The sequence below is a fragment of the Chiloscyllium plagiosum genome, unplaced genomic scaffold (genome assembly GCF_037043375.1).
Source record: "Chiloscyllium plagiosum isolate Xiang-an unplaced genomic scaffold, Cpla_swu_hap1 HiC_scaffold_2, whole genome shotgun sequence".
In the NCBI taxonomy this organism is placed as follows: domain Eukaryota; kingdom Metazoa; phylum Chordata; class Chondrichthyes; order Orectolobiformes; family Hemiscylliidae; genus Chiloscyllium; species Chiloscyllium plagiosum.
In genome coordinates, this window is record NW_028270140.1 from 149,273,092 (window position 1) to 149,297,489 (window position 24,398).

The following is a 24,398-nucleotide window of genomic DNA, read 5'->3' on the forward strand; positions in this document are numbered from 1 at the left end:
AAGCTATAAATGTTGCTGATCAAAGAGAACTCGCTCAAGTCATACAATGATCTCAGAAAGTTAGCAAGCAGGTACTGCAAGTAATTAGCAAAGTAAATAGCATGTTTGTCCTAATTACAAGGGGATTGGAGTCAAAGAATAGAGAAGTGCTGCAGCAAATGTGCTTTTACCTTTGGTGAGTCAACACCGGGAACATTGTATGCAATTTTGGTCTTCATACTTAAGGAAATATATAGTTTTATTGGAGGCAGTACAGTGAACATTGGTTCCTGGAGTGAGAGGGTTGTCCTTTGAAGACAGGTAGAGTTAATTTGGTCTATATTGTCTGAAGTTTACAAGAATGAGAGGTGAGGAGAAAGTGAGGACTGCAGATGCTGGAGATCAAAGTTGAAACTTTATTGCTGGAACAGCACAGCAGGTCAGGCAGCATCCAGGGAACAGGAGATTCGACGTTTCGGGCACAGGCCCTTCCTCAGGAAGGGCCTGTGCCCGAAACGTCAAATCTCCTGTTCCCTGGATGCTGCCTGACCTGCTGTGCTGTTCCAGCAATAAAGTTTCAAGAATGAGAGGTGATCCAATTGAAATGTTCAAGACGATAAAGGGGATTGTTAGGGTTAGGGCTGTGGAATTAAAAACAAGGGAGCAGTTTTAAGATACCACACAAGATAGAACATTACTGGAATATCTACCCTATTACTCACACACTTGAACACTGGCATCTACCCCACAATGTGAAACATTGTCCAGCTATGTCCTGTACACAGAAAGCAGCACCAATCCAATCCAGTCAATACCCGCCCATAGGTCTGCTCTTAATCAGGAAAGTGAAGGAAAATATCGTCATGATTTGGAGGTGCCAGTGTTCCACTGGGGTGTACAAAGTTAAAAATCACACAACACCAGATTATAGTCCAACAGGTTTATTGGGAAGCACTAGCTTTCGGAGCACTGCTCCTTCATCAGGTGGATGAAGGGCTTTTGCCTGAAGCGTCGATTTTACTGCTCCTCAGATGCTGCCTGAAATGCTGTGCTCTTCCAGCACCACTAATCGAAAATCTGGTTTCCAGCATCTGCAGTCATTGTTTTTACCTGGTTGTCAATATAGTCAACATTTCTATCAATCAGCACCTGCTCAACAGCAAACTGCTCACTGACACTCAGTTTGGATTTCACTAGGGGCATTCAGCTGCTGATTTCATTACAGCCTTGGTTCAAGCATAAATAAAAGAGCTAAAGTCCAGGAGTAAGGTCAGTTTGACAGCTCTTGACATCAAGAGTGTAGATGGAGCTGAAGTCCAAGATCAGCCATGATTGTATTGCAAGGTGGATCAGGATTCACAACCTGTATAAATTGCTGTTCCTATTTCTTATGTTCACATTTCTTCCAAATCTTCTTCTCTCTAAGACAAACAGTCTGAGCTTCATCGATCCATCTATTTGATTGAAGTTTCTCACTCTTGGAACTATTTTTATAAACATTTTTTGAATTCCCACCAAAGCCCTCACATCCTTCTGAGAAATTAATTCAGGAATGAGACAAAGGTGGGCTATTGCAATAATTGGGAAACATGAATATTTTGTTTTTGACTGAATAGTTTCAATAACTGCATTGATGACTGGGAGGCAGTTGCACTGCCATATCTGCTAGTTTCCTTCTACTTTGAAGCAGAAAAGAAAACACCTCTGCAACCTGAGCAGAAATGGAGAAAACAGCAAACCACAGAGCAGGTGCAACAACTGACTCAAACCGGACCATTCCACACAGAGAATAGCAGATGTTCAATCACTAGTGGATGCAGTGGTGTTCACCTTCAACACTGTCACATCAAATTAAAATGGAACATGTTATTACTTTCAAATCCAAGTGGTTGACAAGCTTTGTAATTATTGTAACTTACGTGATTTAATAATTTTTGATAGGATACCCATAGAAAATGTTAGCAGTCCTGCACCAAATGAATAAAGTTATCCCTTTTCAATTTCATTGTTCCTATGAAATAAAGAATGTGCTGTAGTCATTTTAATCCAAACATCATCTATTGGATGCTTGAATGATGATCTTTCAACTTGCACTATTTGAATCCTCTACTGCGATTTTCTAATTCTAATTCGAACTACAGTACTCTGTCCCATAATTAAAATTGGTATGAGAGGGGACAGATTTGAAACATTATTCTGTTTTCCTCTGGTACCACATGCTACCAGACTTGCTGAGTATTTCCAACATCTTCTGTTTTTATATCAGATTTCCAGCATTCTCAATATTTTGCATTTATGATAGAATATTAAAGCAGCTTGAAACTGATCATTGCTAAATGCTGTGGAAAGAAAATATTATTTTGTTGTGCGATGGCATTTAGTTGTGTTACCTCTCAAAAAACGTTTCTCAAGATTTATTACTCACATTATTCAAAACACGTATAAAATTAAGCACTGTAAACATCTATACATTAATCCAAAAATAGAATTAAGCAAATGTACTAAGCCACATCATTCTGTGTAAGATTCTTTAAAGTAAAATTGTACTTGTATTGAAATTTGGTTAGACCACACTTATTATGGAAACATGCACAGTGCTCTAAGTAGGATGTAGATATTCTGGAGAAATTTTGGCACGGTTAATGTGGAACTAATTACATTGATCAAAGGAGGGAGAAAATATGGAGCTCTGTTCTCTGGGAAAAGAGATAGCTGAAAGGTCTTTCATATTATATATAGTAGGATAGACATGAAGAATATCTTTCCACTTCTGGAAATGTCTAAAACTAAAAGTCATAAATATCAGACAATCATAAATTACTTCAGCAGGAAATTCAGGAAAAACTTCACTCAGAGAGTGATGAAAGTGTTGAGCACAAGAAGGACTGTAATGTTTAACTTTTAACTTTGTTTCTTTACTTTTTACTCTGCACCTAAGATTTTGTACCTAGGTACCTTCGCACCTAAGATGGTGCCAGGAATGGAGACATTGTACATTTTTCACTGTACTCCTCTATCCCTGTGCTAGCATACATGTGACAATAAAATCTAATCTAATTTAATTTAATCTAATCTAATGAGATGGAGAGGTTGAGATTATTTGCAACGATGCATTGATTCTGGAAAACTGATTAATGGATCTTATTTGATGTTGCAGCATGAGAAAAGAGCAAGTTTAAAACATAAACACCTGCTGTAAATTCATTTTGTAAAGAATTTGATGGAAATTTAAAATTCTGAAGCAAGCATAAAGTAATTCTCATCTTTGTCTATACCTACCATCTGAATGTAATAGTGGCTCTGCCTAAACCATTAGTTGATATATGAAAGAGTACATTTTAGAAACCCAGATGTTTGAAGACCATAACATGTAGGAGCAGGAGTAGAGCAGGAGAAAGTGAGGACCGCAAATGTTGGAGATCAGAGTTGAAGAGTGTAGTGCTGGAAAAGCACAGCTGGTCTGGCAGCATCCGAAGAGCAGGAGAATCGACATTTCTCTTCACATATGTATAGATTTCACTGTCAGGTGGAGTTTGCACACTACTGACTCTCCTGATGAAGGACTTATGCCCAAAACGTCAATTCTCCTGCTCCTCAGATGCTGCCTGACCGGCTGTGCTTTTCCAGCACCACACTCTTTAACTCAGAAGTGGACCATTCAGACCATCAAGTCAGCTCTGACATTAAATGAGATCATGGTTAATCTGATATTCCTGAACTTACTTTCCTGTCTTTCCCCATAACCCTGGATTCCCTTACTGACCTTAAATCTGTCTATTTCAGCCTTGAATACACTTGATGACTCAGCTGTGACAGTGCCTCTGTGGAAAATAGTTTCATAGATTCATGACTCAAGAGAAAAAAAATCCTCTTTGTATCTGTGTTATGAGGGGACCTTTACTCTGAGGTTGGCACAGATTTGCCCTCTGGTCCTGGACTTGTCCACACACCTTTCATCATGTATCCTGTCAAGTACCTGAAGAACTTTTAATGTTTAAATAAGGTGTCTTCTCATTCTTCTACACTCCAATGATGACAAGCCCAACCAACTCAATTTCTCATCAAAAGAAAATCTCTTCATATCCGGAATCATCAACCTAGTGGGCCTTCTTCGGACTGCCTCCAATGTCAGTATATATTTCCTTGCATAGGGGATCCAAATAGTTCATAGTATTCCAGCTGTGATCTGACTAGTGCCTTGTACACTTCGAGCAAAACATTCCTATTTATATACTCTACGAAAACTAATTGCCCTAATCTGCTGAACTTGGCGCTAGCTTTTTATGATTCACACACAAGGACTCCCAGGTCCATCTGTGCTGAGGACTGGGAGCATTTTAGAATTGACAAAAAAAGTCAAACATTTTTAACAGATAGGGAAATAAATAGAATGTGAGAGTGTGTAGGGAACATCGAAACTGATTGCAAAAGTTTCTATAAATATCATGGGGAGAATGTGCAAACTCCACCTGATGGTGGAATCAAAAAATATGTGAAGAGAAAAGATTAGTAAAGACAAATGTAGATCTCTTATAGGTCAATAGCTGGGGTAATTACTATGGAAGAAAAAGTGGTGGAGGAATCAAACATTTACTTTGGCTCTGTCTTCACAAAAGGGGACACAAATAAAGTCCCAGAGATATTAGGAAACCAAGGGTCCCATGAAAGGGCGGCATTGAAGGAAATCAGAATTGATAAGAAAATGGTGCCAGAGGAATTAATAGGATTAAAAGCAGACAAATCACTGGATAATCGACATCCTAGAGTAGTAAAAGAAGTGATCCTGGAAATATTCAATGCATTGTTTGTCATCTCTTAAAATTCTATTGACTCAAGAGCAGAATGGCAAATATGAATATTTAATAAGGGAGGGAGAGGACAAACATAGAATTACATACCAGTTAATCTAACATTTATAGTGGTGAAAATGATCAAGTCATTTATAAAAGTTACGATAACAAACCATTTGGAAAACATTAATGCGAATGGACAAAGCCAGCGTGAAAGATTTATAAGAGTCAAATCTGCTGGAGTTTTCTGAGGTTGTAACTTGAAGAATACACAGGGGAGAAACAGTGGTTGTTTATTTGGATTTTCAGAAATTTTTATAGGTCCCTAATTAGAGGTCAATATGCAAAGTTAAAACATATGGGATAGAGAATTGGTTTACAGACAGGAAATAGTGTGAATAAATAGGTCTTTTTCTGATTGACAGGTAGAGTGACGAGTTGTGTCCCATAATGATCACTGCTTGGGCCCCAGCTAATCACAATATATATACATGACCTGGATTAGGGAACCAAATGCGATATTTCCAATTTTTCTGAGGACAGAACATTGTACAGGATTGTAATTGTGAGGTGGATGCAAGCAGACTTTATGATCACTTTAGGCAGGAGAGGTGATGGCTTAGTGGCATTATCACAAGACTATTATTTGAGAGATCCAAGTAATGTTCTGGGGACCAGGGTTCAAATCCCACCATGTCAGATGGTGGAATTTGAATTCAATTAAAAATAACATCTGAAATTAATTGCCAATTGTCAGAAAAACACATCTGTTTCACTAATGTCTTCAGGGAAAGGAAACTGTCATCCTTACCTGGTCTGGTCTGCATGCGACTCTTTTTGACACTTAGCTGTGCCCTGGGCAATTAGGAATGGGCTATAAATGCTGGCTTGGTCAATGACACCCATCCCATGGATGAATAAAAAAAGACAAGTTGAGAGAATGGGCGCATGCATGGCAAATGCCGTAAAGCATGGTTAAATGTGAAGTTATACATCTCAGTGCGGAAAAACAGAAAACAGGATTATTTAAATGGTCTATATTGAGACATATGGATATTGAAAGAGATTTGGATGTCCTTGTACACAAGTTAAATAGAGTCAACAGTTTAGTACCCAAGTAATTAGATTGGCATTCATTGCAAGAGGAGTTGAGTTCCAAAGTTGGGATGTCTCACTGAAGTTATTTAGGCCCTGGATGCCAAACCTGGAGTCTTGTGTGCAATGTTGGTCTCTCAACTTAAGAAAGCATATATTTGTCTAGAGAGAGTACTGAAGGTTCACTCAGGCTGATACCAGGGCGGGCACATGTGTTCTCGAGATTGGTTTGAATGAGCCTGTATTAATTAGAGTTTAGAAAGATGAGGGAGAATCTGATTGAAATGTATAAAATTCTAACAGAGCTAGACAAACTAAATGCAGGGAGAATGTCTTCTTGGGATGGGCAGTCTTGAACCAGAGCTTGTAGTCTCAGGATACAGGTTGGACCATTTAGGGTTAAGATAAGGAGAAATGTCTTCACTCAAAGGGTATGAATCTGTGAAATTCCCTCCCGCAGGAGGCTGTGGAGGCCAAGCTCTGAATGTACTAAAGAAAGAGATAGATATATTTTTACATTTTAAAGGCACTTAGGGGTGTGAGGAGAAAGTGAGAACATGGCATTGAGATACAGGGTCAGCCATGATCATATTGAATGTCAGAACAGACTTGAAGAGCTGAATGGCCCATTCCTGCTCTTACTTTCTTTGTTTACTTTTCGCTAGTTATAGTTATTGTGATTATTTCCTACATCCCTTTAGTAACTTGATTATTCAGAATTATTGGAATGCTCTTAAACTGTGTCATCTGTGAAAACTGATACAAAATATCTATTCAAGGCTTTTGCCATTCCTGGTTCTGTGTTGTGATCTCCCCTGTGCTTTGGATAACTATATTCATTGTTGCTCTTAGTCATTACCTGTAATTTATTCTATAGTCGAAGAGTGTGGTGCTGGAAAAGCACAGCCGGTCAGGCAGTATCTGAGGAGCAAGAGAATTGGCATTTCAGGCGTAAGCCCTTCATCAAGAATGAGCCTCATTCCTGATGAAGGGTATATGCATGAAAAGTCGATTCTCCTGCTCCTCAGATGCTGCCTGACTGGCTGAGCTTTTCCAGCAGCACACTCTTTAACTGTGATCTCCAGCATCTGCAGTCCTCACTTTTCCTGTGATTTATTCTATACTGTTTCAAATTAACATGTAATGGTTAAGTTGGTTGCTGTACAAAGATTTGCCAGTTGCGTGTTTTAATTGAAATTCTGATTAAATACATTACCTTTGATTGATCTTTTATCCTGTCTAAACTTGAGAATGCAGAAAGGAAGATTTTGCTTAATTATAAGCGTGAGACATCCAAGGTGGTTAATTATTTGAACTGACCTGCACTTAATACATATGTTTACATAAATAAAGTCGAGAATTTAATTCAAATTTATTAAGAATAGTTTAAAATACTGCAGCAAGCCCAAAACTTCAATTGAGATTGGGCTGACAGCATATTTTGCAGCAATTTTCAGTTTCATCATTACAGATATATTTGATCTTCCAGCTAGAACAATTTAAACCAGCATTCAAATACTTCAAATGGAGTGGTCAATATGGACCAATGTCTGATTTCTAGTTTTATAAATTGGTGAGGTATTTAAATGGCAAATATAAATTAACCTTTCTCCTCCTCACAATGGCATGGCAATAATAGTTTCTAACCAGTCACAATAACCACCAACTTTGAATGCAAACATTCTAACCATAGTCTCAAGGCTAACTTCTAACCCAAATTCAATCTTTACCCAAAACCAAACCTCAGCATCCTAAGTTCAAAATTGTTATATGGGATCCAATATTCTTCACCTCAGATTGTTCAAAGAGGCGTGGATAGTGGACTCTGATGATGTCAGCCTTTTTTGCAAGAAGATTTGAGTATTGTAATAGTCAATATTTGCTTCAGAACCATGGTTAGACTGCACTGGAGTTCTGTGTGCACTTTTGGTTCCCTTATCTTTGGGAGGAAATTATTGCCACTGAAAAAGTGATGTCCTGAATGGCTTTGATACACAGATTTTTCATCAGGAAGGGAATCAAGAGTCACGAGGAAAACACAATCAAGTGGTATTGACGATTGTCAGATCAGCCAAGATCTCACTGAATGGCCAGACAGACACGATGGGGTTAATGGCCTATTTCTGCTCCTATGTCTTATGGCCTTACACCAGAACTGTATGAAAAGAGATGTGGGAAATGGTGCCTGTATTTTCTAGAATTTCAAAGAATATGAGATCATTGAACCTACAAAATACTTAAAGAGATAGACAGGATGGATGTAGGTAGGATGTGTCCCCAGGCTGGGATGTCTAGAACCAGGGAATAAATTTCAAAATAAGAGTTATCCCAGTCAGAGGGTGATGGAACCTCACGAAGTGGTGGAGGTGGGAGTCCTTGAATATTTTTAAGGCAGAGATAGATAGATTTTGTATGCAAAGGAAGAAAAGGTATTTGGGAGCAACTAGAAATATAGAATTTGAAACAAAAACATAGCACCCATGAATCCATGATCAGATCTTTTGAATAGATGGATGCCTAATAACTGGCGCAGGCACAGTGGGCTGAAGGACTGTAAAATAAATGATTCATTTTGAATGGTGGAATGTGATCAAAGTGTTGAAAGTCCTCCTTCTGTTAATAATTTCTAATGACTGCATGTCTAAAGTAAAGACTGCCAGATTTTAAAATATAAGTGACTTACAGGGATATGGGGATACGGTGGATAATCAAGCATGATCGTCCTGAATAGCGGAACAGGCTTAATGACTGAATGTCCTGTTCCTACTCTTTTATTCCCGTGATCCTAACCCTAAGAGTGGGATGGTGAGTCAGTGGTTCACAGCACCATGGACCCGGGTTCGATTCCAACCTCAGGCGACTGTGGAGTTTGCACATTCTTCCCGTGTCTACGTTGATTTTTCTCCAGGTGCTCCGGTTTCCACTCACAGTCTATAAATGTGCAAGTTCGGTGGATGGACCAAAGCTAAATTGCCCTATAGTGTTCAGGGACATCGAGGCAAGGTGCATAAGTCAGGGGAAATGTCGAATCATGGGTCTGGGTGAGATAATCTTCGGAGGGTCGGTGTCAACTTGTTGGGCCTGTTTCCAGACTGGAGGGATTCTATGAACTCGAACCTGAACTGTTAATTTATCCGACACCACGAACCCCTAAAACACATCCAACCGAAATCACTTACCCTCCCGCCATCTAACTTTGCTTTGGGACGTTACATTAAGAGGCGCGATGGAGATAGCGGTCGATAATGTGACCCATAACCCTTTTATTAATTCCCGACCGAAACTGGAACTCGTTCCCTCCCAGATCACTGTAGGTATATTAATAGCACATGGATCGTTTTTCTCTCTCCACAGATGCTGCTAAGTTTGCTGAATTTTTCTAGCACTTTCTGTGTTCAGCTTACCACACTCCCGTCCAAGGAAATCAGAGATGGACAATAATCGTCGGCCTAGACAGAATCAGAGCTGAAAATGTGTTGTTGGAAAAGCGCAGCAACACATTTTCAGCTCTGATCTCCAGCATCTGCAGTCCTCACTTTCTCCTGGACAGAATCACCCACACCTCGTGAAAGAGTTCAATCAAAACTCCCAATAGCCCTAACGACAAGACCCTAATATTTAGCAAAACAAACAGCACAAATAATGTTGCCTTAAACCAGAAGCTGAACTCTGAAATCCCAAGCACTCAGCCCCTTGGTAACTCCTGAACCCGAGCATTTAGCTTGGCACTGAACTGTCAACACTCACTCGCTCAAATACGCCACATTTTGAAACGGATAACTCCGAATGGGAAGAAGTCTGATAGTAACGAGTGATCGAGTCCGATTCAATGAGAAGATAAAAACGTTGCGCTTACTTCAACGGTCACAAACAGGTCCGACCGCTCTCGGAGAGAGGTTTTCCCCCCACCTCGCGCCTCACGGGGCACTATGGGGGTTGTAGTACACGAGTCGCGCGTTCATTGCCTCTGTGAATGGGCACCGCAAGTGAAATGACTACAACCCCCATCGGCCATTGCGCTGGGGACGGCGCAACGCCCTCAGCGGTTGTTTGTGGAGGTCTCCAGGCAACGGCGTCGGTCCGCCGGGAGATCAGACCAGATAAACCTGACAAGCTGCACGAAAGGCACTGGCTGGTTTTATTGGTCCAGTTTACACAAAGAAAGTAAAAGATATAAAAGCCGAATGAATTTGCATCCGATGTCCCGATTTCTGTGGAAAAATACTTTCCAGCGCGGTCTTTGGTTAGCGGGTCGGCTGTCCAGGTTCTTGTCGGGGCCGCACTCCGATTGGTTAATCTAAGTGCCAATCACTCTGGGGAGGCGGGATAATTGGTGGTCTGAGAGCCACATCCGGTACGGGCGGTGCACTGTGGGATGGTGCTGTGGTTCGTGGCGATGCTACCTCCTCCTCACCCCCTCCTCCCTGGGAGGAAGGAGACAGAAGAAGTCGTGACTCGAATGTCAGCGTGACGGTTGGCGATAGCAGATAGTGCCCGCCGTCCGGGAGCGGAAGCGGTCGTGGTCTTGCTTTCAGAGGGGGCCTGGAGCTGTGGGGGGGGTTGGTTGTTGACAAAACTGGGCTCTACTCCCGACTCCTGGGGGAGCTTGCGCGCGTGTGTGGGCTGGTGCCACCCCCTCCTCCGCCCCCGGGGCGCACGCGCGCGTGAACTTGACACCCCCCACCCCCCCCCGGGAGCGCGCGCGCGTGTGGACTGGGACCTCCAGCGATTGCAGCCGGCAACATGCACAGATTCCGAAAGTGGCTCTACAAGCCCAAGGTGAGCTCCAGGCTGAATGATGCCTTTCTCTTGTCGATCGCCAGCGTCCAAAATGTTGCTGCGGGTTAAAGATCTAGTTTTTGTTTTAAAGTACTTCTTAATTTTGCAACTTGGAGCACCAACTGCTGGAAGCAAATTCAAGCGCCTAGATTTTTACATTGAGAAACGAAACGAATGCAGCAGCACTAGGATATGGAGCATAAAAGGCTATGATTCTGTTCCTTTAAAATGGAATAGCACTGTGTTCGTCTTTTTCCGTTGAAGTCTATGCTAGCAGCGAGAAGGCGTATTGGTGAAATTTTGTTTGCTGATCCTGAATCTCTTTCTCCTCCGCTTTTGAATGAGCAGTTGGTCTTTTGGATTATTGTAGTGTGATTTTGTTTTTAAAGCATTGTGTTGCGAAGGAAGCCAGACCACTGCTTACTGTATGCATAAAATGCTATTTTAGAATTTCTTCAACTTTTAACTGTAGTGCACAAAGCATCGACGTAGCTTCATAAATCGCGGGCATTCGTGGAACAGAGGGAATCGGTTAGAACGGGTTGAATTGCATTGCTGTGTCTGGGTTGCCGAATGATTTTTGGTATTTCCTATTTAGTGGCAGTCATTGCGCTTGAACTTTGAGACATTTTGACACGTTTTGACTTGAAACAAGTAACTTAAATGAGAGGTTTTTTTTTCTAGTTTTGATAACCACGTTCAAAATATATTGACGTCTTCGAAGATTTTTGGTACTAGTTGAGAGAAATTTCTGGCACTCACTGTGTGAATGACCGCATTATCTAATGGCATCCCACTTGTCAGTTCAGTGTTTGTGGTTCTGATTGTGAAAGTATGTTAAAACAGTAACTAGGAAAATCAACTCCCTTGCTCAATACAAATATAGTTGACTTTTTAAAAATCTGCCTTTCAAAGAAAGAGGATATGCACATATTAACTATTGTAGAATTGCCGATGTTTTTAAAAAATTAAACGCGAGTTTAATTTGCTTGATTTAAACTTTTTTATATCATTAGCAAAGTCATGTTTGTTTTTCAGTTCTATTTCCTATGCTGTAAGCTAGATCTTTGTTCTGACTGGTCAACCTTCATTTGGTAGATGTGGGAATGCTCTCTGTTTAAAGCTGCGGTGTTCATTTCCACGGCGGTGATTTTGCCACTGCCTTTTGATATGTCAGTTCTTACTGAGGGTTAACACAATACAGTTTTAGAATCATGGAGTCATAGAGATGTATAACATGGAAACAGATTCTTTGGTCCAACTTGTCCATTCTGATCAATTATCCTTACCTAATCTAGTCCCATTTGCAGCACTTGGCCCATATCCCTCTAAACCCTTCCTATTCATATACTCTCAGATGTTTTTTAAATGCTGTAATTGTACCAGCCTCCTCCACTTCCTCTTGCAGCTCATTCCATACATGCACCACCTTCTGCATGAAAACGTTCCACCTTGGGTCCCTTTCATATCTTTTTCCTTCTCACCTAAACCTATGCCCTCTAGTTCTGGACTAGCCCACCCCAGGGAAAATACCATGTTTATTTACCCTATCCATGCCCCTCATGATTTTATAAACTTTAGCCTCCGACACTGCAGGCAAAACAGCCCCAGACTATTCAGCCTCACCCTGTAGCTCAAACCTTCCAACCCTGGCAACATTCTTGTAAATCGTTTCACAACATCCTTCCAATAGGAAGGAGACTAGAATTGCATGCAGTATTCCAAAATATTGGCCTAACTGATGTCCTGTACAACTGTACATGACCTCCCAACTCCTATACTCAATTCTCTGTTCAATAAAGGAGAACATACCAAATGCTGCCTTCACTATCCTATCTACCTGTGACTCCACTTTCAAGGAGCTATGAACCTGCACTCCAAGGTCTCTTTGTTCAGCAACACTCCCTAGGACCTTACCATTAAGTGTATAAATCCTGCTAAGATTTGCTTTCCCAAAATGCAGCACCTCACGTTTATCTAAATCTAACTCCATCTGCCACTGCTCAGCCCATTGGCCCATCTGTTCAAGATCCTGTTGTAATCTGAGGTAACCTTCTTCTTCGCTGTCTAGGATTAGTGGTGCTGGAAGAGCACAGCAATTCGGGCAGCATCCAAGGACAGGCAAAATCGATGTTTCGGGCAAAAGCCCGGGATGCTGCCCGAATTGCTGTGCTCTTCCAGCACCACTAATCCAGAATCTGGTTTCCAGCATCTGCAGTCATTGTTTTTACCTTCTTCGCTGTCTACTATACCTCCAATTTTGGTGTCATCTGCAAACTTACTAACTGTACCTCCTATGTTCACATCCAAATCATTGATATAAATGACGAAGCAGTGGACCCAGCACATATCCTTGTGGCACACCACTGGTCACAGGCTTCCAGTCTGAAAAGCAACCCTCCACTACCACTCTCTGTTTTCTATCTTTGAACCAATTCCGTGTCCAAATGGCTCGTTCTCCCTGTGTTCCATGAGATCTCACCATTCTCACATGAGGAGCCTTGTGGAATGCCTTACTTAAAAAAAAGTTTTAGAAATTGAAGTGTTTACAGTCAAGCTATCACTTATTTGACTTATTTCTCCAAATAAACAGGTACTGCTTAGTAAACAGTTTTAAGATAAATTATTTTTAATATTTGTATTTTCACTTACTTCTCATTTCATATCATTTTTAGTGAAATTGGCTGAATTTACAGCCATTAGATGAATTTTTTGAGTTGATTAATGCCTTAGATTTAAGGTTTATACTCGAACTATTTTGCAATATAAGGTTTGAATAATTTGTTTTAAGTGATTTAAAAATTTTATTTTCTTATTGTAGTTTTCATATGCTGTGTTTTGTAGTAGCTCGTGTCTCATGAAGTGTTGAAAGAATTATGCAGATAGATACATGACATTTTTCTTTGACAGATTTGTTGAAGGTTTATCACTGGTTATAATCTTGTCCTCAAAAGAAAATCACTTACCACTTGTGCAGCTGTTATGCAAATTTGGATTGCTTGCTTTTCGTGGTTTACTGTTAATTAAGTAAAATGAGTTGCCTAGTCTTTACTACTTTTGGTGCAGTTGTCTTAAAAGGAGAGACTACACAAATTAATTTAACTGTAATTTTGTAGGTCATGGGTACATTTGATAAAGTTCAGATTTGTACTGGATATCCTCTTCAACATAGTTGGATCACTGCAATTGCTTGCTAACGGATTTGATTGTCCACTTGGAAAATTCTGTCACTGCTTATGGGTTCTTGTGTGGCTGATAAGCTCAATCTGAGTGCCTCATCTTCGACTGCATATTTAGTAGGTATTTCCAGGAGGAGGAATCTGTCCTTGGCATTGAGATCAATGACATTGCTTTCTTCGATTCCTTTTCTATACTTTGTCTGGGTGTTCTGAATGAATTGTACCTCTTCATACAGGTCCCTCACCACAGAGCCAGGAGGCCCAGGTTCAAGTCCCACCTGTTTCAGAGGTGTGTCATGACATCTCTGAACAGGTTGATTAGAAAATATCAAAGTTAATATCAATGTTCCTATTATTCAGCAGGTTCCAGCCAAAATGAGTTTGTCGTGCTTAGATTTCTCAAGTGAGTTTACGCATTGTCAGAGTCTTTGACATTACACACAAGAAATTTCAAAGGGGTTCTCCAAGTAACCTTGCTCATTCTTGTTTATCCCTCAAATAACCTTCTGAAAACAGTTCCGCAGAAGAATCTTACTGGTCTTGCAGTGTAAACTTTTTCTCTCTCCACAAATGTTGCCAGACATGCTGAGTTTCTTCAGTATTTTCTGTTTGTTTCAGACTTTCAACATCTGCAGTAATTTGCTTTTATTTAAAGTGTTTTTAAAAAAGCAAATTTATACCTTGTCACCTGAGTGACTGACCCTCCACTGATAATCCAGAATTTGTGGATTGAAGTCCCAGTTTGAGAATTTGAATTGGATTTGAAAATAAATGGGGACCTGCAAAAAAGACTGGAAGGTTGTTGGATTATTGTAAAATACCAACCATTTACTGAACTTCTAATGAAGGAAACCTGTCATCTTAAACGTGATTTGCGCTCTGACTGTGGTCTGGCACCTAGGCAGTTGACTTGTAACTGCTTCCTGAAGTGGCTGAGTAGGCCAACTAGGGATGGCAATTTTAGTGTTGTCAGAAGAGCTATGTTGAGACCTGTGTGATGCATCTGTACAAGTGCTGTGATATTTGATATAAAACAAGATGATAGGAATTGGGGGAATTTCCATTTGAAGTCCTACCTAGGACGAAGGGATATAGCTTGTGGTGCTGGAGCTCTATCATCTAACCTATTTTGCTAATCAACCTGTTTGGGGATGTAATTACAATCCTTTTGGAGCAGGTGGGACATGAATCAGGGTCTCTTGGTTCAGGAGTAGGGATGTTATCACAATGCCACAAGAGAGTTCTTTTAAGACCCAGACCCATCATTCTAAGAATTCTTTGTAGTATCCTCAGCTGAATCACTTTCAGCTGTTTCAACGATGATCATCTCTCCATGAGGTCAGAAGTGTGTATGTTCACTAATGATGGCACAGTATTGGTACCATGCCTGAGTCCTCAAATACTCAAGCAATCTACAGCAGGATGTTGAAACTTGGGCTGAAAAATAAAAAGTACTATCAATATCTCTCATGCCATGCAGTGACATCCCCAATAAGAGAGAATCTTAACTCTCTTTCTCATTTAGTGGCATTATCATCCTTGAACCTCCCACGATCAACATTCTGGGAGCTACCGTTGATCAGAATTGGGTCAGCCGTGAACTGACTGCAAAGGCAGATTCAGGGTAGAAACTTGATTTCAAGTAATGCGCCACCTAACTACTCAAAGCCTGCCATTATCTATAAGGTGCACATCACAACATGATGGAATATTCTCCACTTGCCTTGGATCATCGAAGCTCCATTAAGATTAGATTACATTAGATTTCCTGCAGTGAGGAAACCGGCCCAACCAGTCCAGACTGACCCTCCGAAGAGTAACCCACCCAGACCCATTTCCCTCTGACTAATGCACCTAACACTATGGGCAATTTAGCATGGCCAATTCACTTGATCTGCACATCTTTGGACTGTGTGAGGAAATCAGAGCACCTGGAGGAAACCCACACAGACACAGGGAGAATGTGCAAACTCCACGCCTGAGGCTGGAATCGAACCTGGGATCCTGGTGCTGTGAGGCAACAGTGCTAACCACTAAATTAATAATGAAATTTTTGTGGGGTTAGGGACAAAGCAGATTATTTGATTGTCGAACATGACAGACAAGGTGTCATTCAGTCTCTCCACTTCAGGCTCCAACATGCAACTCAGTAAGCCTCCATCGATAGCGCCTCCTAAACCTGTGATCTCTACCAACCAGGATAAGAATGTATGAGAGCACCATCGCCTGCAATTTCTCCAAGCCATGCATTGATTTGCAAGTATATCCCTCTCTTTTTACTGTCAGAGTCAAACACCTGCAAACTCCACATCCCTTCTCCCTCAAAAAAAAGCACTGAATAACAGGTGTACCTGCTTTGCATGGATTGCAGTGGTTCAAGGGGAAGTGCTCATCTTTTCGAGGAACTGACCTTGGAACTTGAGCAGTTTTGGCAAAAATGGTGAGAAAATGTCAAGCACCATTTGTGAAGTTAGGAAAGGATTATCAAATGCCTGTTTAATAATCTGCAATGGAACTCACGATTGTCACTGATTAGAAAATGTGTCCAAAGATGTGCAGGTAAGGTGAATTGGCCAAACTAAATTGCCCATAGTGTTCAGGGATGTGTAGGTTAGGTGCAGTAATTGGGGTAAACGTAAGATAATAGGGTAGGGGAATGGGTCTGGGTGGGTTGCTCTTCGGAGAGTCATTGTGGACTTGTTGGGCCGAAGGGCCTGTTTCCACCCTGTAGGGATTCTAAAGTTCTAAATCCTAAGTCGTAAGTTTATTGCAAAGTTTGTGTTTTGTCCCCATGACATAAGTAATTTCATTTGCAAATAGTATGCAATAAAAACACAAATGTCACTGTTGCTTGCTCTACATTAGAGCCTGTGGCCAGAAATTGTATGAAAACTTTAGCAATGGTAACAATATGTCTGGGGATTCTCAACGCGTGACAGCCCTTTAAATAGCTTGTTAATGTTCCCTTCAGTGGAACAATTAGTACTTGTAAATCTCCTGTGAATGCCTTTAGATACAGTTTTGCAGTATTTGAGATGATATTATAAAATGTTGCATTTTACATTTTGTTTCAATTTCCTTAAGTGGCACAGTGGAAATCTTGGAATCTATCAAAATGTTAGTGTTCAAATGTCCTGTTCTCATCTTAGTTATTTTGAGCTATTGTGTTCTCCATTCCAGATAAGATACCTAGCGCATAATGTGGTGAAAGACACCGGCATTTTCCAAAAAAAACTTTGCTTTTAAATCCATATGGCTTGATAGACTGAACAAGCTTATTTTTTTTTTCTCTCTTGGGAGGCATATTTTTGAAAATTTGACCTTGTCATGCACTGCTTTAACATGAAAGCATTTTATCTTTCCTGCCTATGTTACATGAAAGGGTTGCACTTAATGAGCTGAAAATGTGATATGTTGTTCTGTTATACTTCAAATTAAGTGGGAATAAAAACTCTTTGGTGGTAACATTTTGCTTTTTTATCAGCACCATCAAGCAATATGGAAATAACATTTGTTGCATGAACTTGCAACAAATAAATAACTCATTAAAAGGCAAAACTTGTTAGCTGATATCTGTTGTCATTTTCTTTTCAAGTTATTCATTTCTAATTGCAACAGTATGAATTGTTGTTTAATTCTCATGGCCATCACAGGAGAAGTTTCTCTACTGTCCTGTTTAGTTTATGAAGTATTGTCGTTAAGAGGGTTGGTGGGGATGATGCGGTTGAAATGGTTAATTGGACTTTGAAAGTATGTTTGATAGTGTTGCACACAAAAGTGAGCGAACTTAGAGCTCATGGAACAAAAGAACATACTTAACCTTAAGGAAGATACTTGTTGTTGCTGGAGGGCAGTCGTCTCAATTCCTGGCCATTTCTGTAGAGTTGCTCAGTTATTTTAGGCCTAATCATCTTTAGCTGCTTAATCAATAATTTTTCTTCCGTCATGATAAGGTCAGAGGTGGGATATTTGCTGTTTTGACTATTTGTGATTGCTCAGAAAGTGAAGCAGTTCATGTTAAATGCGGCAAGATCTCAACCATAATCTAGGAATAGAATTATGCTATTCAGCCCATTGAGTCTGCTCTATGTTTGATCATGCCTGACATGTTTCTCAACCCCATTCTTCTGCCTTCTCCCTGTAACCTCTGATCCCCTTACTAATCAGGAATTTATCTATCTCTGTCTTAACTAGACTCAATGACTTAGCCGTTGTAGTTTTCTGTACCAAGAAATTCATCTCAGCTCTGAAGGGTCGTCCTTCATTCTGAGGCTGTCATATGATAAGCCCTTCATCTGTGTGATTATTCATGTAAACTACCTATGGATCCCCCCTCATGTGAGCACAACTTCAGTCGAGCATCTCAACTCTTGTATTATAGCCCTCTTGAAATGGGCTGACTTGAGTGGCAAGTAACATTTGTGCCTGGCAAGTGTTTAGCATTGACTATCTCCAAAAAGATGGAATCTAATTGGTATCCTTTAACAGCCAACAAGAAGTTAGTTTGAAGTGTGTCTACTTCAATGCTAGAAACATCAGCAATAAGGTGGGTGAAATTGCAGCATGCGTTGGTACCTGGGGTTTTAATGTTGTGCCCATTTCAGAGACATGGATAGAGTAGGGATAGGAATGGTTGTTGCAAGTTCAAAGATTTAGATGTTTTAGTGGGAACAGAGAAAATGGTAAGCGGGGGTGGTGTTAGTCAAGGACGGTATTACAGTTGCAGAAAGGACATTTGAGGACTGATCTACTGAGGTAGTATGGGCTGAGATTAGAAACAAGAAAGGAGAGATTACACTGTTGGGAGTTTTCTAGAGGCCTCCAAATCGTTCCAGAGATGTAGAGGATAGGATAGCAAAGATGATCCTCGATAGGAGCAAGAGTGACAGGGTAGTTTTTATGGGGGACTTGAACCTTCCAAATATTGACTAGGAATACTATAGTTCAAGTACTTAGGTGGGTCAGTTTTTGTGTCGTGTGTGTGTAGGAGGGTTTCCTGAAACAGTATGTAGACAGGCCAACAAGGGGCAGGGTCACATTAGATTTGGTGCTGGGTAATGAACCCGGCCAGGTGTTAGATTTGGAGGTACAACACTTTTTGGTTGTCATGACCATAATTCATTTATGTTTACTTTAGTAATGGAAAGGGATAGGGATATACCACAGGGCAAAAGTTATAGTTGGAGGGAAAGGCCATTACCATGCGATTAGGCAAGATTTAGGATGCATAGGACGGGGAAGGAAACTGTAGGGGGTGGGCAAGGTTGGAATGTGGAGCTTATTAAAGGACCAGGTACTGTGGATCCTTGATAAATCTGTACCGGTCAGGCAAGGAAGAAGTTGTCGAGTGCGGGAGCCGCAGTTTACTATGGAAGTTGACTCTCCTTCAAGAAGAGGAAGCCTTATGTTAGGATGAGATGTGATGGTTCAGTTAGGACGCTTGAGAGTTACAAGTTAGCCTGGAAAGACCTAAAGAGAGAGCTAAGAAGAGCCAGGAGGCGACATGAGAAGTCGTTGGCGGATAGGATCAAGGAAAACCCCAAGGCTTTTTATAGGTCTATCAGGAAGAAAAAAATGACTAGAGTAAGATGAGGGCCAATCAAGTAAAGTAGTGGGAAGTTGTGCATGGAGTCAGGAGATAGGGGAAATACTACTTGTTTTTTTTTTCTAGTGTGAATACTGACAATGTGGTCGAGGAAAATGCTGAGATACAGGCTACTAGTTAGATGCATAGGGAGAAGGTGTTATCTATTTTTACACTTTACAAATTTCTAAATCCCATGGGCCAGATGGGATTTATCCTAGGATTCTCTTGGGAAACCAGAGAGGAGATTGCCAGGCCTTTGGCTTTGCTCTTTGTTTACAGGAATAGTGCCAGAAAACTGGAAGATAGCAAATTTTGTTCCCCTGTTCAAGAAGGGGAATAGAGACAATCCTAGAAATTATAGACCAGTGAGCCTTACTTCGGTTGAGGTTAAAGTATTGAAAAGAGTTATAAGAGATAGTCAACACGCTCTTGTGAGGGATAGGTCATGCCTCACCAACCTTATTGAGTTCTTTGAGAAGATGACCAAACAGGTGGATGAGGGTAAAGCAGTTGGTATGGTATATATGGATTTCAGTGAGGCGTTTGAGGTTACCCATGGACGGCTATTGGACAAAATACTGAACATGGGATTAAGGGTGATTTAGCGATTTGGAGCAGAAATTGGCGAGCTGAAAGAAGATAAAGTATGGTGGTTGATGGGAAATGTTCATCCCTAAGTTCAGTTCCTAGTGGGGTACTGCAAGGATCTGTTTTGGGTCCACTGTTTGTCATTTTCATAAATTACTTGGATGAGAGCATAGAAGGATGGGTTAATAAATTTGCGGACAACACTAAGGTCAGTCAAGTTGTGGATAGTGATGAAGGATGTTGTAGGTTGCAGCACGACATAATAAGCTGCAGAGCTGGGCTGAGAGGTGGCAAATGGAGTTTAATCTGGAAAAGTGAGGTGATCCCTTTGGAAGGAGGAACAGGAATGCAATATACTGGGCTCGTGGTAAGATTCTCAGTAATGTAAATGAGCAGAGAGATCTATGTTCAGGTACATTGATCCTTGATAGTTGCCACACAGGTTGATAGGGTTGTTCAAAAGGCATAGGGTGTTTTTTGTTTTTAAAGGGATTGAGTTTCTGAACCATGAGATCATACTGTGGCTGTACAAAACTCTGGTGCGGCCACATTTGGAGTATTGCGTACAGTTCTGGTCACTGCATTATAGGAAAGATGTGGAAGCTTTGTAAAGGATTCAGAGGAGATTTACTAGGATATGGCCTGGTATGGAGGGAACGTCTTACGAGGAAAGGCTGAGGGACTTGAGGCTGTTTTCGTTAGGAGGTTGATAGGCTACTTAATTGATACATAGAAGATAATCAATGTGTTAGGTAGGGTGGACAGAGAGAGCCTTTTTCCTCTGGCTAACATGAGGGGGCATAGCTTTAAATTGTGGGGTGATAGATATAGGTTCTTTACTCAGTAGTAGGTACGTGGAATGCACTGCCTGCAACTGTAGTAGATTGACCAACTTGAAGGGCATTTAAATGATCATTGGATAGGCATGTGGATGAGAAAGGGATAGTGTAGGTTAGATGGGCTTCAGATTGTTGCACTGACCTGTGGAACCATCAAGGGCTGAAGCGTCTGCACTGCGCTGTAATGTTCTATGGTCTAACCTGAGACATTATCATTGCTATACTGACTGCTGTTGACATCCTCAGAAAATGACAAGAAACTTTTGTTTTAACTGGCACTATTGATAAATCAGCAAAAAACAATTATATATTTTAAAATCCTGGAAGTTAACTATATTATCGCGATTTCTGCGATGTCCGAATAATCGATTGAGGGTGCAAGTGAGAAGGATGTCTGACAAGTTTAATTAAAGGCCAAGTTGCATTATTATTTTAATGAATTATGCAGTAAATAAAGTATAATAGTGATGTGCATATCCCCTGCATTACATTTGCTATTACTTAGTGTGTTTTTATATTATGTGGACCTCTTGATGAACTGGCATATTTGATCAATTGCCAAATAAGTTCCAGTTAATAAAACACTTGCTGTATTGACAAGAAACTGAACTGGATTGGCCATATAAATACTGTGGCCTCAAGAGCAGGTCAGAGGCTAGGAATCCAACAACTGACTCCCAAAGCCTGCTCACCTGAAGTCAGGAGTTATGATTGGCCTACTTTCTACTTGGCTGAATGAATGCAAGTTCAAGAACACTCCAACTTGACAGCATCCAGGATAACTGCTTGATTGGCATCAGATTCACTTCTGAAACCAGCATTGGACCAAAATTGTGCTCTGTGCAGAAATTCCCCAAAGCTCCTTAGCACCTTCCAAACCTATCACTGTTCTTGCTAGAAGGTCTAGGATCGTAGATACAAAGGAACGCTAGCACCTGCAAGTTCTCCTTCAAACTACTGACTAAGAAATATTTCACTGTGTTGTCAGGTCAAAATCCTGTAATTCCTTTCACCCTTAACAGCATTGTGCATCTATCTCCATCAAATGGATTGCAGTGGTTCAAAAAGGCTGCTTGTTGCTGCTTTTTCCAAGGCAATTAGTGGGCAATAAATACTGGCATCAGTACATCCCCAGAATGACTTTTTTTAAAACAATAAATGTAGATGCGAAATTGGTTGGATCGTGATAAATCGTTTTTTTAATATTTGGGCTGGGAAAATTTTATTTTGTAGTGAGGTTTCCCAGGGGTCAGTTAGGACCCTTTCCTTTTTCCTGATATTAATAATTTACACTTTGTATGTGGAGCTGGTGGAGATGCATTGGCTTTATGGCATGCTTTTGCACCATTCTGATTCTGAAACTACATTTCTAGTGCATGTGTATTGACTGAAGTAAGGTACCAGAAAAATAGCAACACTGTGGTGGATAAGACATGTCAACTTTTAAATTGTTCCACTTTATTCTGACAATGTGTTGTCTGGTGTTCGACTCTCCCATGAGGGGAAGCATCCTCTCAGCATTTACCCATCAAGCCCTGAAAGAATCTTATGTCTTAATGAGATTGCCACTCATTTTCCTGAACTCTAGTGAGTACAGTCCCAACCTGTTTAACCTTTGCTCATAAGACAATCCCTCATACCAGGGATCTTCTGCAAAGTGCCTCCAATGAAATAACATTTCCCCTTTAAACAAGGTGAACCAAAGCTGCTTACATTATTCCAGGTGTGGTCTTACCAGCACCTTGTACAGTTGAGAAGTACTTCCCTTTTGTGTACTCCAACATTCTAATAACTTTCCTGATTACCTGCTGCTAGCTTGCTGTGTTTTGTGCATAAGTACCTCCAAATCCTGTTGTATTGCAGCTTTCTGATATGAGAGAATTTTTGGAGCAAAAGGGGTATGCTTACTGACTTCTGTTGTGGAAAATTGTTCCTTTTTTCCCCTAATTATTTAATGCTGCAACTGAATTTTGGATATTGTATTTAGGATACATATAGTAGGGGTGATAAATTGGGTGGTTACACTGTGCTGTCCTGAGTGTTAATTTATTTGATAGGACCATAAGACATGGATAAAGAAGTAGGCCATTTGGCCTATCCAGTCTGATCCTAAACTCACTATCTGCCTTTTCTCCATAACCCTTTTATTCCCTGACCGATTTAGAATCTGTGCGCGCAGCCTTGAATAAAATGAACAATCTAGTCTTGACAGCTTTTGTGGTTTGAAATGAAAATTCCACAATTTCCTTCCATGTCTATCTTAAATGGGTGACTCTTTACCCTAAGATTATGACCACTGATCCTGGACTCTACTTTTTTGCATAAGTTTGGCTGACATTCTTCTAAATTGAGTACAGGCCCAGCCTACTCAACCTTTGCTGCATATTGACCGTCAGGCTAATGCACCTCCTCTGGACTGCCTCCAATGTCAATACATTGCCTGGGAATACCAGGTGCAGTATTGGGTGGCACGATGGCTCAGTGGTTAGCACTGCTGCCTCACAGCACCAGGGACCCACATTTGATTCCAGCCTTGGGCGACTGTCTGTCTGTGTGGAGTTTGCACAATGTCCCCATTTCTGCGTGGGTTTCCTCTGGGTGCTCCGGTTTTCTCCCACAGTCCAAAGATGTGCAGGTCAGGTGAATTAGCCATTCTAAATTGCCCATAGTGTTAGGTGCGTTAGAGGGGAATGGATCTGGATGGGTTACTATTCAGAGGGTTGGTGTGGACTTATTGGGCCGAATGGCCTGTTTGCACACTGTAGGGAATCTAATCTCGTCTTCCCTTTTGATAAGTGGTGTTATGAAAGTGTAGAGGTGTACTGTAACTTTGGGAGAGAGGAAGCGAGCAAGGGCTGACTGAAAACAGTGTCCTGAACAAGGTAGAAATGTAACACTTAGTTGGTGTTGCATTGCCTTGGAACAAAAACAAATTCAAATTCAGCCAATCGGTTTACATTATGCCCCAGATACCTAACTCCAACCAAATTTGAATTTGGTTTGATGTCATCAAAATACTAAGGAAATGATCCAAAGTTTTTTGGGGTATAAAATCCAAATATTTTGAACAGTTAGGGGAAGAACTGCCAAGAAAGCCAACAAGTATAGACTGCGAGTCGAATAGCTCTCTGAAAGGTACCTGGTCATATGAAGGACCTGTGAAGCAAAATACTGAAGAAAAGATGACCGGAAAATCTACAGAGAAAGAGAAGATTCGACAACTGGCTGATCTTAAAATTTGAACTTTGTAAATCTTGATTTGTGTTTTTTTTTAAATTAGACCATAATTGTGGAGTGGGAGGCAAAAGGTAGGTTTAAGAGAAAGGAGTCAGAAGTAATTGTTGGTTTTTATATTTTCGGTTGGACTTCAAGAATAAAATTGTTAATTTTTACTTTAAATAGTGACCTCTGGGGTAGTTCTTTGCCTCTGAAATTTAACAGATGAAAGCGTGAGGTTAGCTTCTGTGTGTCAGGTTTAAATTAGCAGAGGGGTTTACCCCATGTCGTAACTGAACCAGATGTGGTCCAACTGATGCTGAAACAATGTAAGGCAAGACTCTGC

The 24,398-nt window shown here is 40.7% G+C and overlaps 2 protein-coding genes and 1 long non-coding RNA gene across 7 annotated transcripts in view; 2 read left to right on the forward strand and 1 right to left on the reverse strand.

The window, feature by feature from the left end:
• LOC122556885 (uncharacterized) overlaps positions 1 to 6,754 on the forward strand; it is a 110,305-nt gene extending 103,551 nt beyond the window's left edge. For both annotated transcript variants that reach the window (XR_015751382.1, XR_006313683.2), the window contains exon 4: positions 3,763 to 6,754. This is a non-coding gene — a long non-coding RNA (uncharacterized LOC122556885). The remainder of the gene's footprint in view (positions 1 to 3,762) is intronic.
• The window catches only part of cfap99 (cilia and flagella associated protein 99), a 145,641-nt gene extending 135,805 nt beyond the window's left edge, over positions 1 to 9,836 (reverse strand). Inside the window, exon 1 of one of the 3 annotated variants that reach the window (XM_043704124.2) lies at positions 9,721 to 9,836. The gene's annotated coding sequence lies outside the window, so the exon portion shown is untranslated. Of the gene's footprint in view, positions 1 to 9,611 lie in introns of all 3 variants that reach the window. The other 2 variants (XM_043704129.2, XM_043704116.2) reach the window with 2 other exon arrangements.
• Positions 9,837 to 10,477: 641 nt separating this feature from the next.
• zfyve28 (zinc finger, FYVE domain containing 28) overlaps positions 10,478 to 24,398 on the forward strand; it is a 225,231-nt gene continuing 211,310 nt past the window's right edge. For both annotated transcript variants that reach the window (XM_043704078.2, XM_087974545.1), the window contains exon 1: positions 10,478 to 10,643. In XM_043704078.2, the coding sequence (XP_043560013.2) occupies positions 10,608 to 10,643 (36 nt within the window). In that variant the 5' untranslated portion in view covers positions 10,478 to 10,607. The remainder of the gene's footprint in view (positions 10,644 to 24,398) is intronic.